The 17,229-nt window shown below is 38.5% G+C and overlaps 1 protein-coding gene across 5 annotated transcripts in view; it reads left to right on the top strand.

The window, feature by feature from the left end:
• The first annotated feature begins 15 nt into the window (after nucleotides 1-15).
• RARS2 (arginyl-tRNA synthetase 2, mitochondrial) overlaps nucleotides 16-17,229 on the top strand; it is a 69,164-nt gene continuing 51,950 nt past the window's right edge. For all 5 annotated transcript variants that reach the window (XM_030315945.1, XM_032593210.1, XM_032593209.1 and 2 more), the window contains exons 1-2: nucleotides 16-91; nucleotides 11,944-12,017. In XM_030315945.1, coding sequence (XP_030171805.1) covers nucleotides 56-91; nucleotides 11,944-12,017 — 110 coding nt within the window. In that variant the 5' untranslated portion in view covers nucleotides 16-55. The remainder of the gene's footprint in view (nucleotides 92-11,943; nucleotides 12,018-17,229) is intronic.

Raw genomic sequence — 17,229 nt, 5'->3', positions numbered from 1 at the left:
AGGGAGGGGCGAGGATCCGGGCCAGGCAGCTGGGGCGTGCTTCTTGGAGGTGGCCATGGCGTGTGGCTTCCGCAGGTGCATCGCCCGTCAGGTACGGACCCAAATATTGGTAGAAGGAGGGCCCTAGCGGAACCCCCACCCCGCAGCCCCTTCACCGCTGCGGGTCATCCCTCAGAGAGAGGGTGGATTCCACGGATACCCCGTTTCTGCCGTCTTCTCTTTCCTCTCTGGAACTGCTCGAGCTGCGGAGGCCAACCCGGTTCAGGGTCGGCCATGCAGCCCAAATAGGTTTCTCAGGGTGAAAAGTAAACCAGCACAAATTGCTTCCCTCACTCCATTCTACCCCACAGCCTTGTATGCTTTACCCGAGTGGAAAGTCACTGGGCCGTGATTAGACCTTTTAGAAATTAGTGTTGCTTACACTTAGTGAAATGGATAATGCATCTGAATTTTTATTCGAAAGGATCTAATTTAAAAACTGATCATTTGTCTTGCAGCCACTTTGGCCGCTTGTCCTAGCATTACTGTTGGTAACTCCAAAGATAACGTGAGATGCTGTTTTTGATTCAGAGTCCTATATGTGAACAGCTCTGTAATAAGGAATAAAACACTTCATTAAATTTCATCAAAAATAATTTTTAAAACTCATCGTCCCGTTTTGGAATTTTGCAACGCAACTTCCTATTGTCTTGACAAATCCATTTCCTTTTTATTAATGGACGTAATAGTGGACGTATTTTGCCTGATACGTAATTTCCTTTAGTTCATTTTTATAGTATTTCTGGACTTTTGTGGGAAAATTCCTTTGCCTTGCCTTCATACTTGTAAATGTACTGCCCTGTCCAATGCTGGTTTCTCAGACACCACCTATCCTGATAGGACAAATCTGAGTTTATGACTTACTGACTGGGATAAGAAAGAACACCTCAGCAGAGTTTTTGTTAGTGCCTGGGAAGGAAAGCAGCATCAGATTTTTCTTGAGAATTTGAAGTATGGTTTAAGGCTGGTCTTTCAGTGGCAGAGGGTGAGAGGGCAAAGGAGTGGAGGAGATAGATGCTTGATTAGGATTGGACACTGATTTAACAATTTTAAGATTGATAGAAGGAAAGGAGTGCAAGGAGTCTTAGGGCATAAACTATTGGTGCTTTCTCCTGAAGAATTGATCGTTTTTTTCAAGAAGCTCCTGTAATGAATAATCAAGCTATTTGGGCAAGAGTCTCCTAGAATAGTAAAAAGTTATGCTAATGAAGACAAAGAAATAATAAAGTCATTCTAATGTAGACAGTAGCCTATATTCAGGGTAGGTAGTTTTGGACCTCAGTGGCCAAGTTGTGTTTGGGGGCGGGTGGAGGGGGGTGGGGCTGTAAGATGATTTCCGTTCTCAGTGGTCAAAGTAGTGCCATGACCAGAAACCTTTTGTGTTTAGTTTTGCAAAGGCTGTATTCTTCCTTGTAAAGAAGGTAAGTTGGAGAAGCAGAAACTGATACGTATTGAATGTGTATTTGTGCTAATTATTTTGTGTTCACATTCAAGCCCCATGATGACCCTATGACATAGAAGTATTAACCATATACAGTTGAGCAAACAGATACAGAGAGATTAAAAACCTACCCATAGCCAGTCCACATAGTTAATAAATTGAAGAGTTGGTTTTTGAACAGAGATCTAATTTCAAAATCAGCCCTTTACTATATACTGTGATAGTTCTTTTATGAAGGCAAGAAGCACAATCTGATCATTAAACAGAATCTCATAGATTTGTATGGCAGCATAAACTAAGCAAATACATATTTCTTCAAATATGGAGTCATTGAAGGATGATCTGAAGGATTAAATAAAAATATGTGCAATACATATCTTTATGAATGAGGGTCCTTTGACAGTTTAGGAATGAAGGAATGTATTACAGGAAATGGCACGTTCATTCAGCAAATTTTGATTAATGAATCTACATTTTTCTAAGCACTATCATCATTCCCAAGGCTGAAAGTGCATAGAATATGATTTCTGCCCTGGCATGGCTCCAGACTAATTTGGTGAAACACATGTATAACAGCTAATTGTAGTCTGTAAACAGTGTATTAAAAGCATGTGTGAAGTGCTAAGGGAATATGGAGAAGACAGCTTCCAAATGTCTGGGAATGCTTTGTGGAAAAGTAATGTTGGGGCTCAGTCCTGAAAGGAGGATGGGTAGGAGTGTACCAAGTCAGTAGGGTGAGAACTTGGAGAGTGGTAGGAAATTCCAAGAAGATCATGTGTGTAGACAACAGACACATGGAGAGCATGGTATATTCTTGGAACTACAAGATTTGCACATGACTGAAATTTAGAGTATGCCTCTTACGGCCTTACTTCAGCAAGTCCTTTGGACTCTGCCTTCAAAATAATATCTTGAATCCACCCACTCTTATATCCCTATTGCCCTTCCCTTCCCAAATCAAGCTACTTACAACAACATTCTGATAGGTCTGTTTCCACACTTGCTGTCCCTCAAATCCATCCTCCTTATATCAAGAAAAGTGACTTCTCAAATGTAAATCAAATCACATCACTTACCTAATTAAAACTGTGTTGCTTAAACTCTACCGGAATCATAACATCTTTCTTTCCAACCTCAGTTCATACCACTCTATTCTTCCTTTCTATAGGATTCTAGCCACACAGTTTGTTTTTCTAACGAAGCAAGGCCTTTCCATTACCATTGCGTAGATTATTCCCTGTGCCTAAAGGAAATGATTTTATTGTGCAAGATCAGAGTTTCACAAAACAATACTTACCTTATAAAGTGTGTGCATTCTTTTCTATACTGCATTTTTCAGAAAGTCCTGCTTGGGATTGATTCCCAACTGACAACCTATAGTTTGAAAAGTGTGTCCTCCAGTTGCTCTCTGTCTCAGACCCTTGTTTGCTTCCATCATAACACTTGCAAGAGCTAATAATTACTTCATTAGCTAATTAATTATTCTTAGGGAATTAGTTGTTTTACTTGTTTTGGTGTATGCTTTCTCTATAAGCTTCATGAAGACAGCATGTTTGATTCACTATGTCCGTAGCATCAACAAAGTGCCTAAAACAGAAGATGTTTAATAAATATTTAAAGAGTAAGTAGCTGTTGGTGATGTAATATAAGGTTTGCAGCTTCGCCAAATGAGTTCATAATTTCAAAGCTGTGAGATAACATGGTAAAACTGGAAAGGATTAAAATTGTAGTCCTTCCATTTGTGTGACTGACTTACTCTTGGCAGGTTAATTAACCTATAAAATGATGGTATTGATTCCAAGTTTACAGGATTGTTGCAAAGATTAATGATGATGAAGACAATAATAACTGCCATTTGTGAAATATCTCACTTGTACCATGCAGTGTTTTTGCTGATCTTTATGGGGCTGTTGATAAGATCTAAGGACATAAATGTTAACGGAAGGTGTATAGTGTCAAGAACTGTGAAGGTTTGGGATTTTACCACAGTTCATTGATGGTGGCAGAAAACATGAGATCCCTTGGCGAAAAAAGGATTTTATTACGGCAATAGTAGTGGTCAGAGTATCAACATTTGCTTGTATCGGTTCCCCAGACACCTCTTCTTCCACAGGGCAGTGTGAGGAAGGTCAGATGATACCTGCACAGGTAGTGTGCCGTGTTACATAGGTACATAGGAGAGGAGCCCCGAGTCTTTTAGAATGGGCAGTAGGCACGTTCCCCTTTGCTCTGCAGTGGGACTCTCTGTGTTACAGATCTGTTTGCTATACGTGCATCTTTGAAAAGATTTTATGCCATGTTTACAAGACACACAGAAACCTAGAAGTCCTATAGAGATTTTGTCTCCCATCACTTAGGACTGTGGTATGCACACAAAGTGTACAGTACTTGATATTGTGATATTTTAATCTTTTCAATCGTCCTATTTGTATCATCTCCATTTTATAGAGGAGGACACTGAAACTCTGGAAGATAAAAGAATAAAGTTACAGAGCAGCGAAATTGTAGAGTTGAACTACAAACCTAGCTTTTTGACTGAAAGCTCTAATTCTTTATATTCTATAAAATAGCCTATATCTGTCTCAGAAACATAATGGCAGAGTATAGATTTGTTTCCCTTTCTCTTTTCACTTAGGTTTTGACGTTAAGTTTAAAATAAATCCAGCTGGTTCATTTTAATTTTTTTTTTTTTTTACTTTTAATTCTGAATATCAAAATTAAAGAAAAGTTATGATAATAGTGCAAAAAACTCCATATACTCTTTATCCAGATTCACCAGTTATTAACATTTTGCTGAATGACTGAATTGTCTAGATGTGTATTTCTCTCCTAACACGTACTTCTAACGGGCCCGCCAGCGTTCCATTCTGCTTAAAACTACAAGTTATTCAAGAGTTGTGCTAAATTTCTTTCATTATAGGTAGTCGGTAATAACTTGCCTTCCCAATCTTTTGGGAAGTTCTCTTCTGTACCCTGAAGTTTCAGTTGTTACCAGGTTTGCTGCCAGTTTGAGTCAGTTAATCCAGACCTGTACCTGAAGAAAGTCTGTACAAATATGGGCATGCTTGTGCATTGGCTCTTGCTGGCAAATGTACGTACCTGGCCTGGTTATATTTGAGAGTCAGAAGTAAGGAATAACCAGGGGTAATTGAAACAGTTTAAGTAATTTAAGATCTGGAAGAGTGATTGATAACATTTTAAGAATTTTGAGACTCATGGCCTATAGACTATTACATGGATAAAACTACAGAGCTAATTTTCCTAAGAAATATCAGTTCTGCTACCTGTATGACTGCTAAAGCATAAGGATCTCTTTTTCATTAGCAAAATTAGAGTTTTTATGAAATTATCAGAGATTTCGATCTTGAATCTGGTAAGTTTAATTTCTAATTGAATTTAGAACCTGTCTAGAACCAGAATGATAGGAATTTTTTTTTTTTTTTGACTTTGTGTTCAGTACTTGGGTACTGGGGGTAGGAATCGTATGTGTCTGAGGGAAAAGGAATGGTTGAGAACCGCCCACAAGCTCCTTAATTAATGTGCTTTCTCATACTGGATACCCTTGTAGTCAAAGATTATATTAAAATCTCTGATGCTATATTGCCAAATCTAAGACTTAGAATTGTACCTGGTACATTGTTGGCACTCGATACATATTGGCCATTATTATATTACACATTAGAATCTGATCTTAAGTTCCCAAGCCAGATCTGGCATATGTGGATTTTCACTTTTGTGCTCTCTTAAATGTTCCCTGCTTTCAACCTCAGGTTTTCTCCTTATTCATTTGGGTTATTTAGTTTACTTCTCAAGGAATGTGTTTAATATTTTGTGGATTTTATTTCTCTGTTAAAATTTTGAGCTTTATTGTTGTGGTCTTATTATCCTCCTTGAGTAATTTTTAGTATATTTTATTCTGTAGAAGTTTTTTCTTTCATCATCCTGAGGTCTCAAGTAGGTAATTATCAATAGGCCCTTGTTTTACCTGCGGTAGTCCTAGGTGAAGCCCAATGCCAGGAAAACACCTTTATCTGTAGGGGAAAGAAGAAAGGAAATGTATTAGGAAACCCATAGGCAACATTCTCATGAGAGAAAGCATTAAATCCAAGTTCAGAGACAGTTAAAGAAAATCTTATGATTTCCTGAATAATTGTGGACCTATGGGAATGTAGGTGAATTAAAAACCATGCTCTCTGACATTCGACCACTTGACAGTGCTTCTTAATTTTTCTTTCTTTCTTTTTTTTTTTTGTGCCCCACCCATTTGAAAGATGTTCCTCTCATTAAAAACACTCACTAGCCTTGGCACTGATTGGTAATGTGAGGAGAGACTGCTGGTACCTTCCTAAGCAGCAGTTCTCAAGCCTATTTTATAGACTGGAATCACCTGAGAAGCATTATAAATTACTTAAGCCCAAGGGCACCTGGGTGGCTCAGTAGGTTGAGCATCTGACTGCGGCTTAAGTCATGATCTCACAGTTCTTGGGTTTGAGCCCTGCAGCAGGCTCTGCTGTCAGTGCCGAGCCCGCTTCACTTCCTCTGTCCGCTCTCTCTATACCTCTCTCTCTCTCTTTCTCTCTCTCTCTCTCTCTCTGAAAAATAAATAAATATTTTTTTAAAAAAATACTTAAGCCCAGGCCCATTGGTCTGGGGTGAGGTGGGGGACAAAGTTCTAAAAATCATCAGGTGATTCTGATGTTCCTCCAGGCTTGATAACTACCAACTCGGAAAGACCAGGAAACCTAAAGGTATAGTGCGGTGTGGTTGCCACACTTTACTGCATATTAGAATAGACCAGAGAACTTTTACATCCTGTTCCCCAGGTCATACCAGCATATTTGGCTGTGGGAGCCAGGGATCAGTGTGTTCTAAAGATTTGTGAGTCATTCCGATGTGGACTGTGCAACAAAATGTGGAAACCATAGTTATAATGATTAAGAACATTGACCATGGAAGACATGGGTTTAAATCTACCCTCTCCTTTGACAGGTATGTAAGTTCTCTGCCCCTTCTGTAAAATCTGGAAATATGTACCAGCCACCCCCCCTCCCCCCCCCCCACACACACACCCAGTGGAGTCCCAAACCCATGGACACTTCACTTCCTGGTTGTTCTTAACCCTCTCCATTTCGTGGGCTTATTTTTCATGGGCTTTGCAACGAGCATGCACCAAAGAACTGGCGTCTCTGCATCACCTCAAGAAATGTACATTTATTCCAGTCAGACTACTTTTTGCCTTACATGGGCATAGGTGACTTCCAGGTAAAGCTGTAACCTCTGTAGTACTCAACCAAAGAGGAACCAGGGTAGAAGGTAAATTGTCTGCTGTAACTGCCCCAAGTGTGCCTGTCCATCAGACACTGCTCTTGCAAGAAAATTGATTACAAGCCTCACTTCACTGTGTTCCAAGTCTCCCCATCCCTCCTTTGATTGGGTCAGTGGGCTCATTTCTCACAGTAATCAAACTGTAATCATCCTTCTGCAACTTGGGTTTTTTGTTTCTTAGCCTCAATTTCTTAAAAAAGATATATCTGTAATAATGCATGGAGAGGTCTAATTCTTTCATTTTACTGCTCGGTGTCATTGTAGTAATATACCACAATTTAGATTTAGCTCCTCATTTCAGGGAAATTTTCCATTTTATTGAGTATTCTGCCTTATCTCCTATCACTTTGGTCACACCTTGCTTGGCTCCAGCTGCCACTTATGTGACTGGTTTCACATCTGCCTCCAATCACTTATTTCTAACAGCACCTCATCTAGTCTAATAGCCTGCTGGTTCAAGCCTATGCCTAGCTCAAGTGTGGCAGAGTTAACACCCTCAAAGACAGCCCTCACGGGAGCCTGGGTGGCTCAGTCAGTTAAGTGTCTGACTTCGGCCCAGGTCACAATCTCATGTGGTTTGTGAGTTCGAGTCCCCCACATTGGGTTCTCTGCTGTCAGCACAGAGCCTGCTTCAGATCCTCTGTTTCCCTCTGCCTCTCGCCCACTTGTGCACGCTTGCACTTTGTCTCTCTCCTAAAAATAAATATACATTAAGAAAAAAAAAAGCAGCCCTCAATCAATGGGGAATGGAAACTCCTGCTTCCTATTTTTGGATAGCCAATTTTGGTAGATACTGTGTGTGCTTTTTGGGAGGTGCTATAGAAATTCAGCCCTTATTGCCTGTAGCAGTGACCTTGACAGCAGTCTTTAACTTTTTCTCCTTCCTTCTCACTCTTGTCAATCTGTCACTTATGCCCTCAGGAGTCACCTCCCAAATAAACTACCTGCACATAGTTCTTTTCTCAGGCCTTGCTTTTGTGAGAGTCAAGATATATATCTATGAATATTTCTTAATTTTCATGGGTTTTGTTGATTTCATCTCTATAGTTTCTGATAAGAGAAACCAAGTTAGGAACCCTGCTACACAAGACTGCTCCATTCTGCTTCAGACTCTTGCATCTTTCCTTAGCTATCAGTTTTTGAAGAGTGTGACTTTGGGTTTTATTTCTCTATTCTTATGTTGCTGGAGTGCTAGAGAACCATTGTACTTATTTTCCTGTCTTCTTTGCTGCTCTTTTGTGTTTTGGGGACACCAATTATCCTAAGGTTGGATTATCTTATACAAATTTTATTTATTGTCCTCTAATTGCTTTCATTTGTGTTTTTTAAAATCTGTATTCTCTAATTATCGGCCTTCTGTGTCTTTCTTTTAATTATCGGCCTTTGCGTTTCTTAATTGTATAATAAAAATTATTATCAATTTGTATTTAATTTTTAGATTCCCTTTTTATCTTTTTTTGTCTTAAAAATCCTTATTGTGTTCACAAATCTTGAAGACTTTGGATGAATGTTTTTGTATTCATTCGGTTATTTATTTTTTTTTAATTTTTTAATTTTTGAGAGAGGGAGAGCATGGATGGGGAGGGAGACAGAGACAGAGACAGACAATCTGAAGCAGGCTCCAGGCTCCCAAGCTGTCTGCACAGAGCCTGATGCAGGGCTCAGACTCACAAATCATGAGATCAAGATCTGAGCCAAAGTCAGACTTTTAACCGACTGAGTGACCCAGGTGCCCCTAAACAAGAGTTCTTTGACCATCTGGCCTTCCGTCTCCTCCCTCCCCACCTCTTTGAGTTTGCCTGTTTGTTTTACCTACTTTTCATCTTGATCATGCTTGACAGCTCTGCCCACACTTTGTTTGTTCCTGCATTGTATGGGTGACTTCATTCTCCATGTGAGATTTTTTTCTTGGCTCACCTTGCTTTTATGATTACAAAAAAATATAAACTCTAGGGATTTCCATTCTGTCTCTCTGGTAGGTAGGTCATGGTGACTTGTATACATTACTCATGAACTCTGACTTGGCATATTAAATTTTTGCTGGCTTGCTCTAATATTTTTTTCATCTTCCTATAAAAGTTCCTCCTCTGATTCTTACTGCCCATACAAAACCATATTAGGATCTGCTCAGGGCACATGGGTGGCTCAGTTGGTTAAGCGTCCGACTCATGATTTCAGCTCAGGTCATGATCTCACGGTGGCACAGAGCCTGCTTGAGATTCTCCTTTTCTCCCTTTGCCACCCCACCTGCTAACACTTGCATGCTTACACACGTTCTCTCCCTCCCTCCTTCCCTCTCTCTCTCTCTCTCTCTCTCTCTCTGTGTGTGTGTGTGTGTGTGTGTGTGTGTGTGTGTCTGTCTCAAGAAAAAAAGAATCTGCTCCATTTAATTGGGGAATATATTGTTTCCATTTGGAGAAAACTAGTGTGCTGCTCTAGAATCTTCACTTCTGAAAAGTACTGGAATTCACTTCTCTGTTTTACTCATTCTCTCCCACAGCTCTGTAGCATCTTCCTCTGGTCATATAAATAATATGTCAAATAAAATAATGAATTTATTTTTTTTCTCTCCAGATTGAGGTATTAATGAGAATTGTTAATTCAAGTTAGGAGCCTTGCCAAACAAGGCTGCTTCATTCCTCTTCAAAATCTGCTGTTTCTTTTCTTGGCTGTCACTTTCGAAGTTTCTAACTTTGGGCAGTGCCTATCCTGTATATTTGTTGCTGGAGAACCAACAATCTACCCTTTTTATTAGCTACCATCCTTTCTTTCTCCTCTCCATTCTTCCATCCTTTTCATTTTATTTTGATAATGGGTGGGACGTGGGAGATTATGTAAAGAAGGCTTCCTTCCACTACTTCATCCCAGGGTCTTTCTTTAGGTTTTTTGTTTTGTTTTTAATTATGGGAAAATCTATACAATATAAAATTTACCATTTTAAGTATTTTTAAATGTGCAGTCCAGTGGCATTAAGTACATTCACACCGTTGTGCAACCATAACCATCAACCTTTTCCAGAACTCTTCATTTGTAAAACTGAAACTCTGTGCCCATTGTAAACAGTGCTTCCCCATATTTCTCCTTTTCCCTCAATCTCTTTATTTTGGCTTTTTAATTTACATCCTATAATAATGTTTTTGTGCCTCTGTAAAACTGCTATTAAAGGTATTTTCTATTTCGGTATTTATATCTTCATGTGACTATAACTTGGTCTTAGAATTTACTTTTAGGAAAAGTTTGTTGCCAGGTAGTACTGTACTGTGTAGTTAGATTCTTTTTTACTGGAAACAAAGTTTTTTGTGTTTTTCATTTAAATGTAAACATTGTATTACCTAAGTTCACAACTTGTCAGATGAAATCCTTTAAAATTCACCTTTGTAACTAAGTTTTTTGTTTTTTGTTTAGCCAGCAGACTTTAGTTGTACTTAAGATAGAAAATCTAGGGGCACCTGGGTGGCTTAGTTGGTTAAGCATCTGACTTCAGCTCAGGTCATGATCTCACGGCTTGTGGGTTCGAGCCCCACATCAGGCGCTAAGCTGACATCTCAGAGCCTGGAGCCTGCTTCAGATTCTCTGTCTCCCTCTTTCTCTGCTCGTCCCTGCTCGGTCTTTCTCTCAAAAGTAAACAAACATTAAAAAAATAAATAATAAAATACCATTTATTTATTATTTTTAAAAAGTTTAATAATTTTTGTGAGAGAGGAAATGCAGGAAGGGCAGAGAGAGGGGGACAGAGGATCTGAAGCAGACTCTGTGCTGATAATGATGAAGTTTGGGATGATGATGGGGAGCCTGGAGCTGATGGCCAAGAAAGAATTCTTGAAGATGTCTTTGGTGCAAAAAGGTGATTTTATTAAAGCGTAGGGACAGGACCCATGGGCAGGAAGAGCTGCACTGGGGTTGTGAGGGGTAACTCATTATATACCTTCAGGTTGGGAAGGGGTCAGGGATAGAGTAAGTCTCTAAGGTATTTTGGAAGCAAGGTTTCCAGGACCTTCAGGGAGTAGCGGTTGCTAGGGAAACACCATTTTTTACTGTTTAATAAAACCTCAGTCATGAGACTCTTGAGATGCATATCAGGGGGCCATAAACTGGACTGTGATTGCCAGCATATATCTTGGGGCAGTTGAGATAAAGGAAGCTGACTTAACAGGATTCTGGAGGTTGGGGTAATGTTAAGCTAAGGTTCTGTTTTGCCCCTAGCAAAGGGTCATCATCATCGAGGCAGCTGAGCTCCTAGAGGGAGGTCACTCTGCCAGTTTCAATGACTTCTCAGTGGGTTGTATGCAGTAAGGGAATATAATGTTTCATTTGCCTTAGTTTCCCACATTACCATGGCAAGCACTTAAACCTCTTTCCTTAGTTCTTGGGTAGCCAGGAGTGTCCGAGGAATATCACACATATTCCACCTGGGGGAGGAGGGGTCTGCCAGCCTGTATTTTGCTCTCAGCTTGCACCATGCTCCTCCATCAATAGCAGTGAGCCCGATGTGGGACTCAAATTCACAAACCGCAAGATCATGACTTGAGCCAAAGTCGGACACTTAACCAACTGAGCTATCCAGGTACACCAATACCATTTATTTTTAAATTTACAAATACAAAATTTATCCTTTTTGGTGAACAGTTTCTTTTGCTACTTAAACCTCAACCCCTGGCAACCACTGATCTATCTGTTCATCATTCTTACAGTTTTGGATTTTCCAGAATGTCAAGTAAGTAAATCATACACCATCTAGCCTTTTAAGTCTGGTTTGTGTCACTTAGCATAGTGCATTTGAGACTCATTTAAGTTGTCCAGTATCTGAATATTCTTTTTATTAAATTTTTTTTTCAACGTTTTTATTTATTTTTGGGACAGAGAGAGAGCATGAACGGGGGAGGGGCAGAGAGAGAGGGAGACACAGAATCGGAAACAGGCTCCAGGCTCCGAGCCATCAGCCCAGAGCCTGACGCGGGGCTCGAACTCACGGACCGCGAGATCGTGACCTGGCTGAAGTCGGACGCTTAACCGACTGCGCCACCCAGGCGCCCCTGAATATTCTTTTTATTGATAAGCAGTATTCCACTGAATATGGTATAAATCTAATAACCATCTTTCTCTGTTCTTTTTGTTTTTGTTTTTGTCTTTAACATTAGCTTTCCAAACTTTTGGATCTTCCACCAGAAAACTTGATCAAGTCAATATCTGCAGTTCCAATTTCCAGAAAAGAGTTAAGTATATTTTTAACAATTTAAAATGTTGCTGACTTTGTCAATATACAAAAAAAAAAGTTATTCTTCAATTTATAGAATAGACCTTGAAATTAACCATGGAATATGATGTAACCTATTATTCCATTGATTTAAATAATAAAATCTGTATTGTACCTACTCTGATGTGGTATATTAAATTAGAAGTCTCATGTTGTTTGATGTTTATGCTGTTAACTACAATTATGTCAAAATCTTTAAGAAAAATTAGGAACAAGGTCAAAATTGAATTCTGTGACAGCAAATAAAAGAACTAAGATTGTGGTTAGAATTTCAGGGTTTTGGGACGCCTGGGTGGCTCAGTTGGTTGAGTGTCCAACTTTGGCTCAGGTCATGATTTCACGGTTCGTGGGTTCAAGCCCCGTGTCATGCTCTGGGCTGATGGCTCAGAGCCTGGGGCCTGCTTCAGATTCTGTGTCTCCCTCTCTCTCTGCCCCTCTCTTCTTGTGCTCTGTCTTCCTCTGCTTCTCAAAAATAAAGAAACGTAATAATAAAAATTTAAAAAAAATTTCAGGGTTTTTGAAGGTATTTTTGAGATTATATACCTAGATGCTTGAATACTGTTGTACTATGTTTACCTGCTAGGTTTTTTGTGGGTTTTGGGTTTTTTTGTTTGTTTCCATTTGAGGACTCTCAGTGATAGAGAACTATTGGTTACATATAACCAACCTGTAGTTGCTTTCTTGGATACAGGAAGGTATCTATCTCTTTTTGAGTTTGGTTCTTCTAAATGATATTTATTTACCATTTGGCTACAAAATCTAGCCAAAATACCCTTTTGGTCAATTAATAATGATAAGAAATTAGCTACATAGTAAGCATTTAAGCCCTAAGCTTTGGAAAGATGTAAAGATAGAATTATCAGTATCATTATGTCCTAATATTTTGTCCACTTAACTTTGTCAAGATTTTAAGATAGGGTAGGATAAATATTATTGTTCTCAGAATAGGACAAAGAGATAAATGGAAGAGGAAGAGAAAGGCTACATGTGGCCTTGTTGAAAGAATCTTTAAAGTGGCCTGCTGCAACTTGCTTTATATTAAGTTCTAAGAACAAAGGCAAGGACTGACAAGGAGATCTCATAATTACACATCACTTAATATAATATTCCAAGCCAGTTACCTATTTCATAAAATCTGTAAATGGCATTTTGCATAATAAAAATATCTGTTTTTATTTTATGTTTCAAAGACCTTTAATAAGATGAGCAATCTTGGCCCATCTTTTGAATACGATTTTCTTTACCTGCCTGAAGCTCCTTTAGGTAGCTCTACTTTAATGATGCTATACTTATTATATCTTTGGTTTATACAAAATCAATATTAGGGGGGATTTCAAAATTTTTTTAGGCTACAAGTCTAAAATTCTGCATATTAAATTTATTTTAAATAAAAGGAATCTCTACTGCTTTGCCATCACAAACTTAAGTATCCTTTACGGTACTAAAATGCTGTTAAGTGTCAGGAGGCTTAAGTCCTTTTTGTTGTTGTTATCAGTATGGTTTACTTAATACCTTATGAATCAATTTCTTTAGGTCTCCTAATTCTCTCAATTATATATTCAACTGTGGTGGAATTTCTGTTTAATACTGATCGTAATACACAGAATTAATGACTTTGTTACCAGCCAGTAACACTCAAGCCAGTGAATTGCACTCTAATACCATAACAGCAATTCCTCAGAAGTAGTGGAAAGGTAGCTATTTCTTTTTAAAACCTTTTTTTTTTTAATTATAAACAATATAAAAGTAGGGGAATAGTTTCTAGAACCCCTCTGTGCCATCACCACCGTCATTGGCACATAGCCAGTTGTGTTTCCTCTGTACCTGTACCCACTTTCCTTCTTCACAATGGATTATTTTGATAGCTACATTAATTTTTCTATCACAAAACCAAAAGAGATAATCTTAAGGAAATTCAGAAAAATACAGAAGAATAAGAAGGAAAAACCCCCAATATGTTAACAAGTTGATGTAGTTTTCATATTTCTCTTTGAATGTGTCTTACAACTTTTATTTTTATTATTTTTTTTAACGTTTATTTTTGAGCGAGAGAGTGTGAACAAGGTGGGAAAGAGAGAGAGGGATACACAGAATATGAAGCAGGCTTCAGGCTCTGGACTGTCAGCGCAGACCCCAATGCAGGGCTCAAACTCACGAATGGTGAGATCTTGACCTGAGTCGAAGTTGGATGCTTAACCGACTGAACCACCTAAGTACCCTGTGTCTTACAACTTTTGAAAAAACATAGCTATAAAACTTCTGTATGTATGATTTTTGAACCCTTTTTCCTTGACATCATTCTTTTTTGGTAAATGTCACTTTCAACAGTGGCTACATAATACTCTAATGCTCCCCTGTTGATGGACATTTAGATTGCTTTCAGTTCTGACTTTTTCATAATTCACATTCAATACGTACCTCTTTAAATAGACAAAGGAAACCTTCCTTGTAGATATATAACTAAAAGCTCCCTAAAAGGAAAACAGGGAAGTAAGTCAATTCTGGTTGATCCACTCACCATACCCCACACATACACACCGCTGAAGCATTTATTTCTCTTTTGGGCCTTCCTTGCTGGCAAATAGCCCTTCATATAATTTCAGAAGTCATGTTTGAAATATTCCTAGTGTGAATTATTGTTAATAGACTAAAATGATGATTTTCTTTGTCCCTCTACCAGTGAACAAATGGGAAATATTTGTGTTTCTATTGAGATAATAAAAATATTTTCTTAGTTAATATAAATTTATATATTTATTTACTTACTTATTTAGTCAATAGTTAGTTACCATATACTGCAACAGTAATTTCAGGAGTATTAGATTCCTTAATGGCCCTTACCCATTTAGCCCCCTTCTGTAACCCCTCCAGCAACCCTCTGTTCTCTATATTTAAGAGTCTCATGTCCCCCTCCCTGTTTTTATATTATTTTTGCTTCCCTTCCCTTATGTTCATGTGTTTTGTATCTTATAGTCCTTATATGAGTGAAGTCATATGATATCTGTCTTTCTCTGACTAATTTCACTTAGCATAATACCCTCATAATACCCTTATAATACTCTACATCCACGTAGTTGCAAATGGCAAGATCTCATTCTTTTTGATCGTCATCCATTGTGTGTGTCATCCATTATATGTACGTATATATATATATATATATATATATATATACACACACACACACACACACACACCACATCTTCTTTATCCATTCATCCATCAATGGACACATGGACTCTTTCCATACTTTGGCTGTTGTTGATAGTGCTGCTATAAACATTGGGGTTCATGTACCCTTTCAAAACAGCACACCTGTATCCCATGGATAAATGCCTAGTAGTGCAATTGCTGGGTCATAGGGTAGTTCTATTTTTAGTTTTTTGAGGAACCTCCATACTGTTTTCCAGAGTGGCTGCACCAGCTTGCATTCCCACCAGCAGTGCAAAAGAGATCCTCTCTCTCCACATCCTTGCCAACATCTGTTGTTCCCTGAGTTGTTAATGTCAGCCATTCTGACAGGTGTAAGGTGATATCTCATTGTGGTTTTGACTTGTATTTCCCTGATGATGAGTGATGTTGAGCATTTTTTTCATGTGTCGGTTGGCCATCTGGATGTCTTCTTTTGAGAAGTGTCTATTCATGTCTTTTGCCCATTATTTGTCTTTGGGGTGAGTTTGATGAGTTCTTTATAGATTTTGGATACTAACCCTTTACCTGATATGTCATTTGCAAATATCTTCTCCCATTCTGTCAGTTGCCTTTTAGTTTTGTGGATTGTTTCCTTCACTGTGCAGAAGTTTTTTTATTTTGATGAGGTCCCAGTAGTTCATTTTTCCTGTTGTTTTGCTTGCCTCCAGAGACATGGTAAGTAAGAAGTTGGTGTGGCCAAGGTCAAAGAGGTTTTTGCCTGATTTCTCCTTGAGGATTTTGATGGCTTCCTGTCTTACATTGAGGTCTTTAATCCATTTTGAGTTTATTTTTGTGTATGGTGTAAGAAAGTGGTCCAGGTTCATTCTTCTGCATGTCACTGTCCAGTTTTCCCAGCACCACTTGCTGAAGAGACTGTCTTTATTTCATTGGATATACTTTCCTGCTTTGTCAAAAATTAGTTGGCCATACCTTTGTGGGTCCATTTTTTCTGTTCCATTGATCTGAGGGTATATTTTTTGTGCCATACTGTCTTAATGATTACAGCTTTGTAATACACTTTGAAGTCTGGAATTGTGATTCCTTCAGCTTTGGTTTTCTTTTTCAAGATTGCTTTGGCTATTTGGGGTCTTTTCTGGCTCCATACAAATTTTAGGATTATTTGTTCTAGCTCTGTGAAGAATGCTGGTGTTATTTTGACAAGGATTGCATTGAATATGTAGATTGCTTTGGATAGTATTGACATTTTAACAATATTTGTTCTTCCTATCCAGGAGCATGGAAATGTTTCCATTTTTGTGTGTCTGCTACAATTTCTTTCATAAGCTTTCTGTAGTGTTCAGTGTATACATTTTTCACCTCTTTGGTTAGGTTTATTTCTAGGTATTTTATAGTTTTTGGTGCAATTGTAAATGGGATCAATTCCTTGATTTCCCTCTCTGTTGTTTCATTGTGGGTGTATAAGAATGGAACTGATTTCTGTGCATTGATTTTTATATCCTGAGACTGCTGAATTCATGGATCAGTTCTAGCAGTTTTTTGGTGGAACTTTTGGGTTTTCCATATAGAGGATCATGTCATCTGCGAAGACTGAAAGTTTGACGACCTCCTCACCTATTTGGATGCCTCTTATTATTTTATGTTGTCTGATTGCTGAGGCTAAGACTTTCAATACCATGTTGAATAACAGTGGTGAGAGTGGACGTCCTTGTCTTGTTCCTGACCTTAGGGGGAAGCTCTCAGTTTTTCCCCATTGAGGATGACATTCGTGTTGGGTCTTTCATATATGGCTTTTATGATCTCGAGGTATGATTCTTTTATCCCTACTTTCTTAAGGGTTTTTATCAAGAAAGGATATTGTATTTTGTCAAATGCTTTCTCTGCATCTATTGAGAGGATCATGTGGTTCTTGTCCTTTCTTTTATTGATGTGATATCTCACATTGATTGTTTTGTGGATATTGAACCCGCCCTGCATCCCAGGTATAAATCTTACTTGGTCGTGATGAATAATTTTTTTAATG

The sequence above is a fragment of the Lynx canadensis genome, chromosome B2 (assembly GCF_007474595.2).
Source record: "Lynx canadensis isolate LIC74 chromosome B2, mLynCan4.pri.v2, whole genome shotgun sequence".
In the NCBI taxonomy this organism is placed as follows: domain Eukaryota; kingdom Metazoa; phylum Chordata; class Mammalia; order Carnivora; family Felidae; genus Lynx; species Lynx canadensis.
Note: the sequence above shows the minus strand (reverse complement) of the source record. Positions and strands in the feature narration are given on the sequence as shown.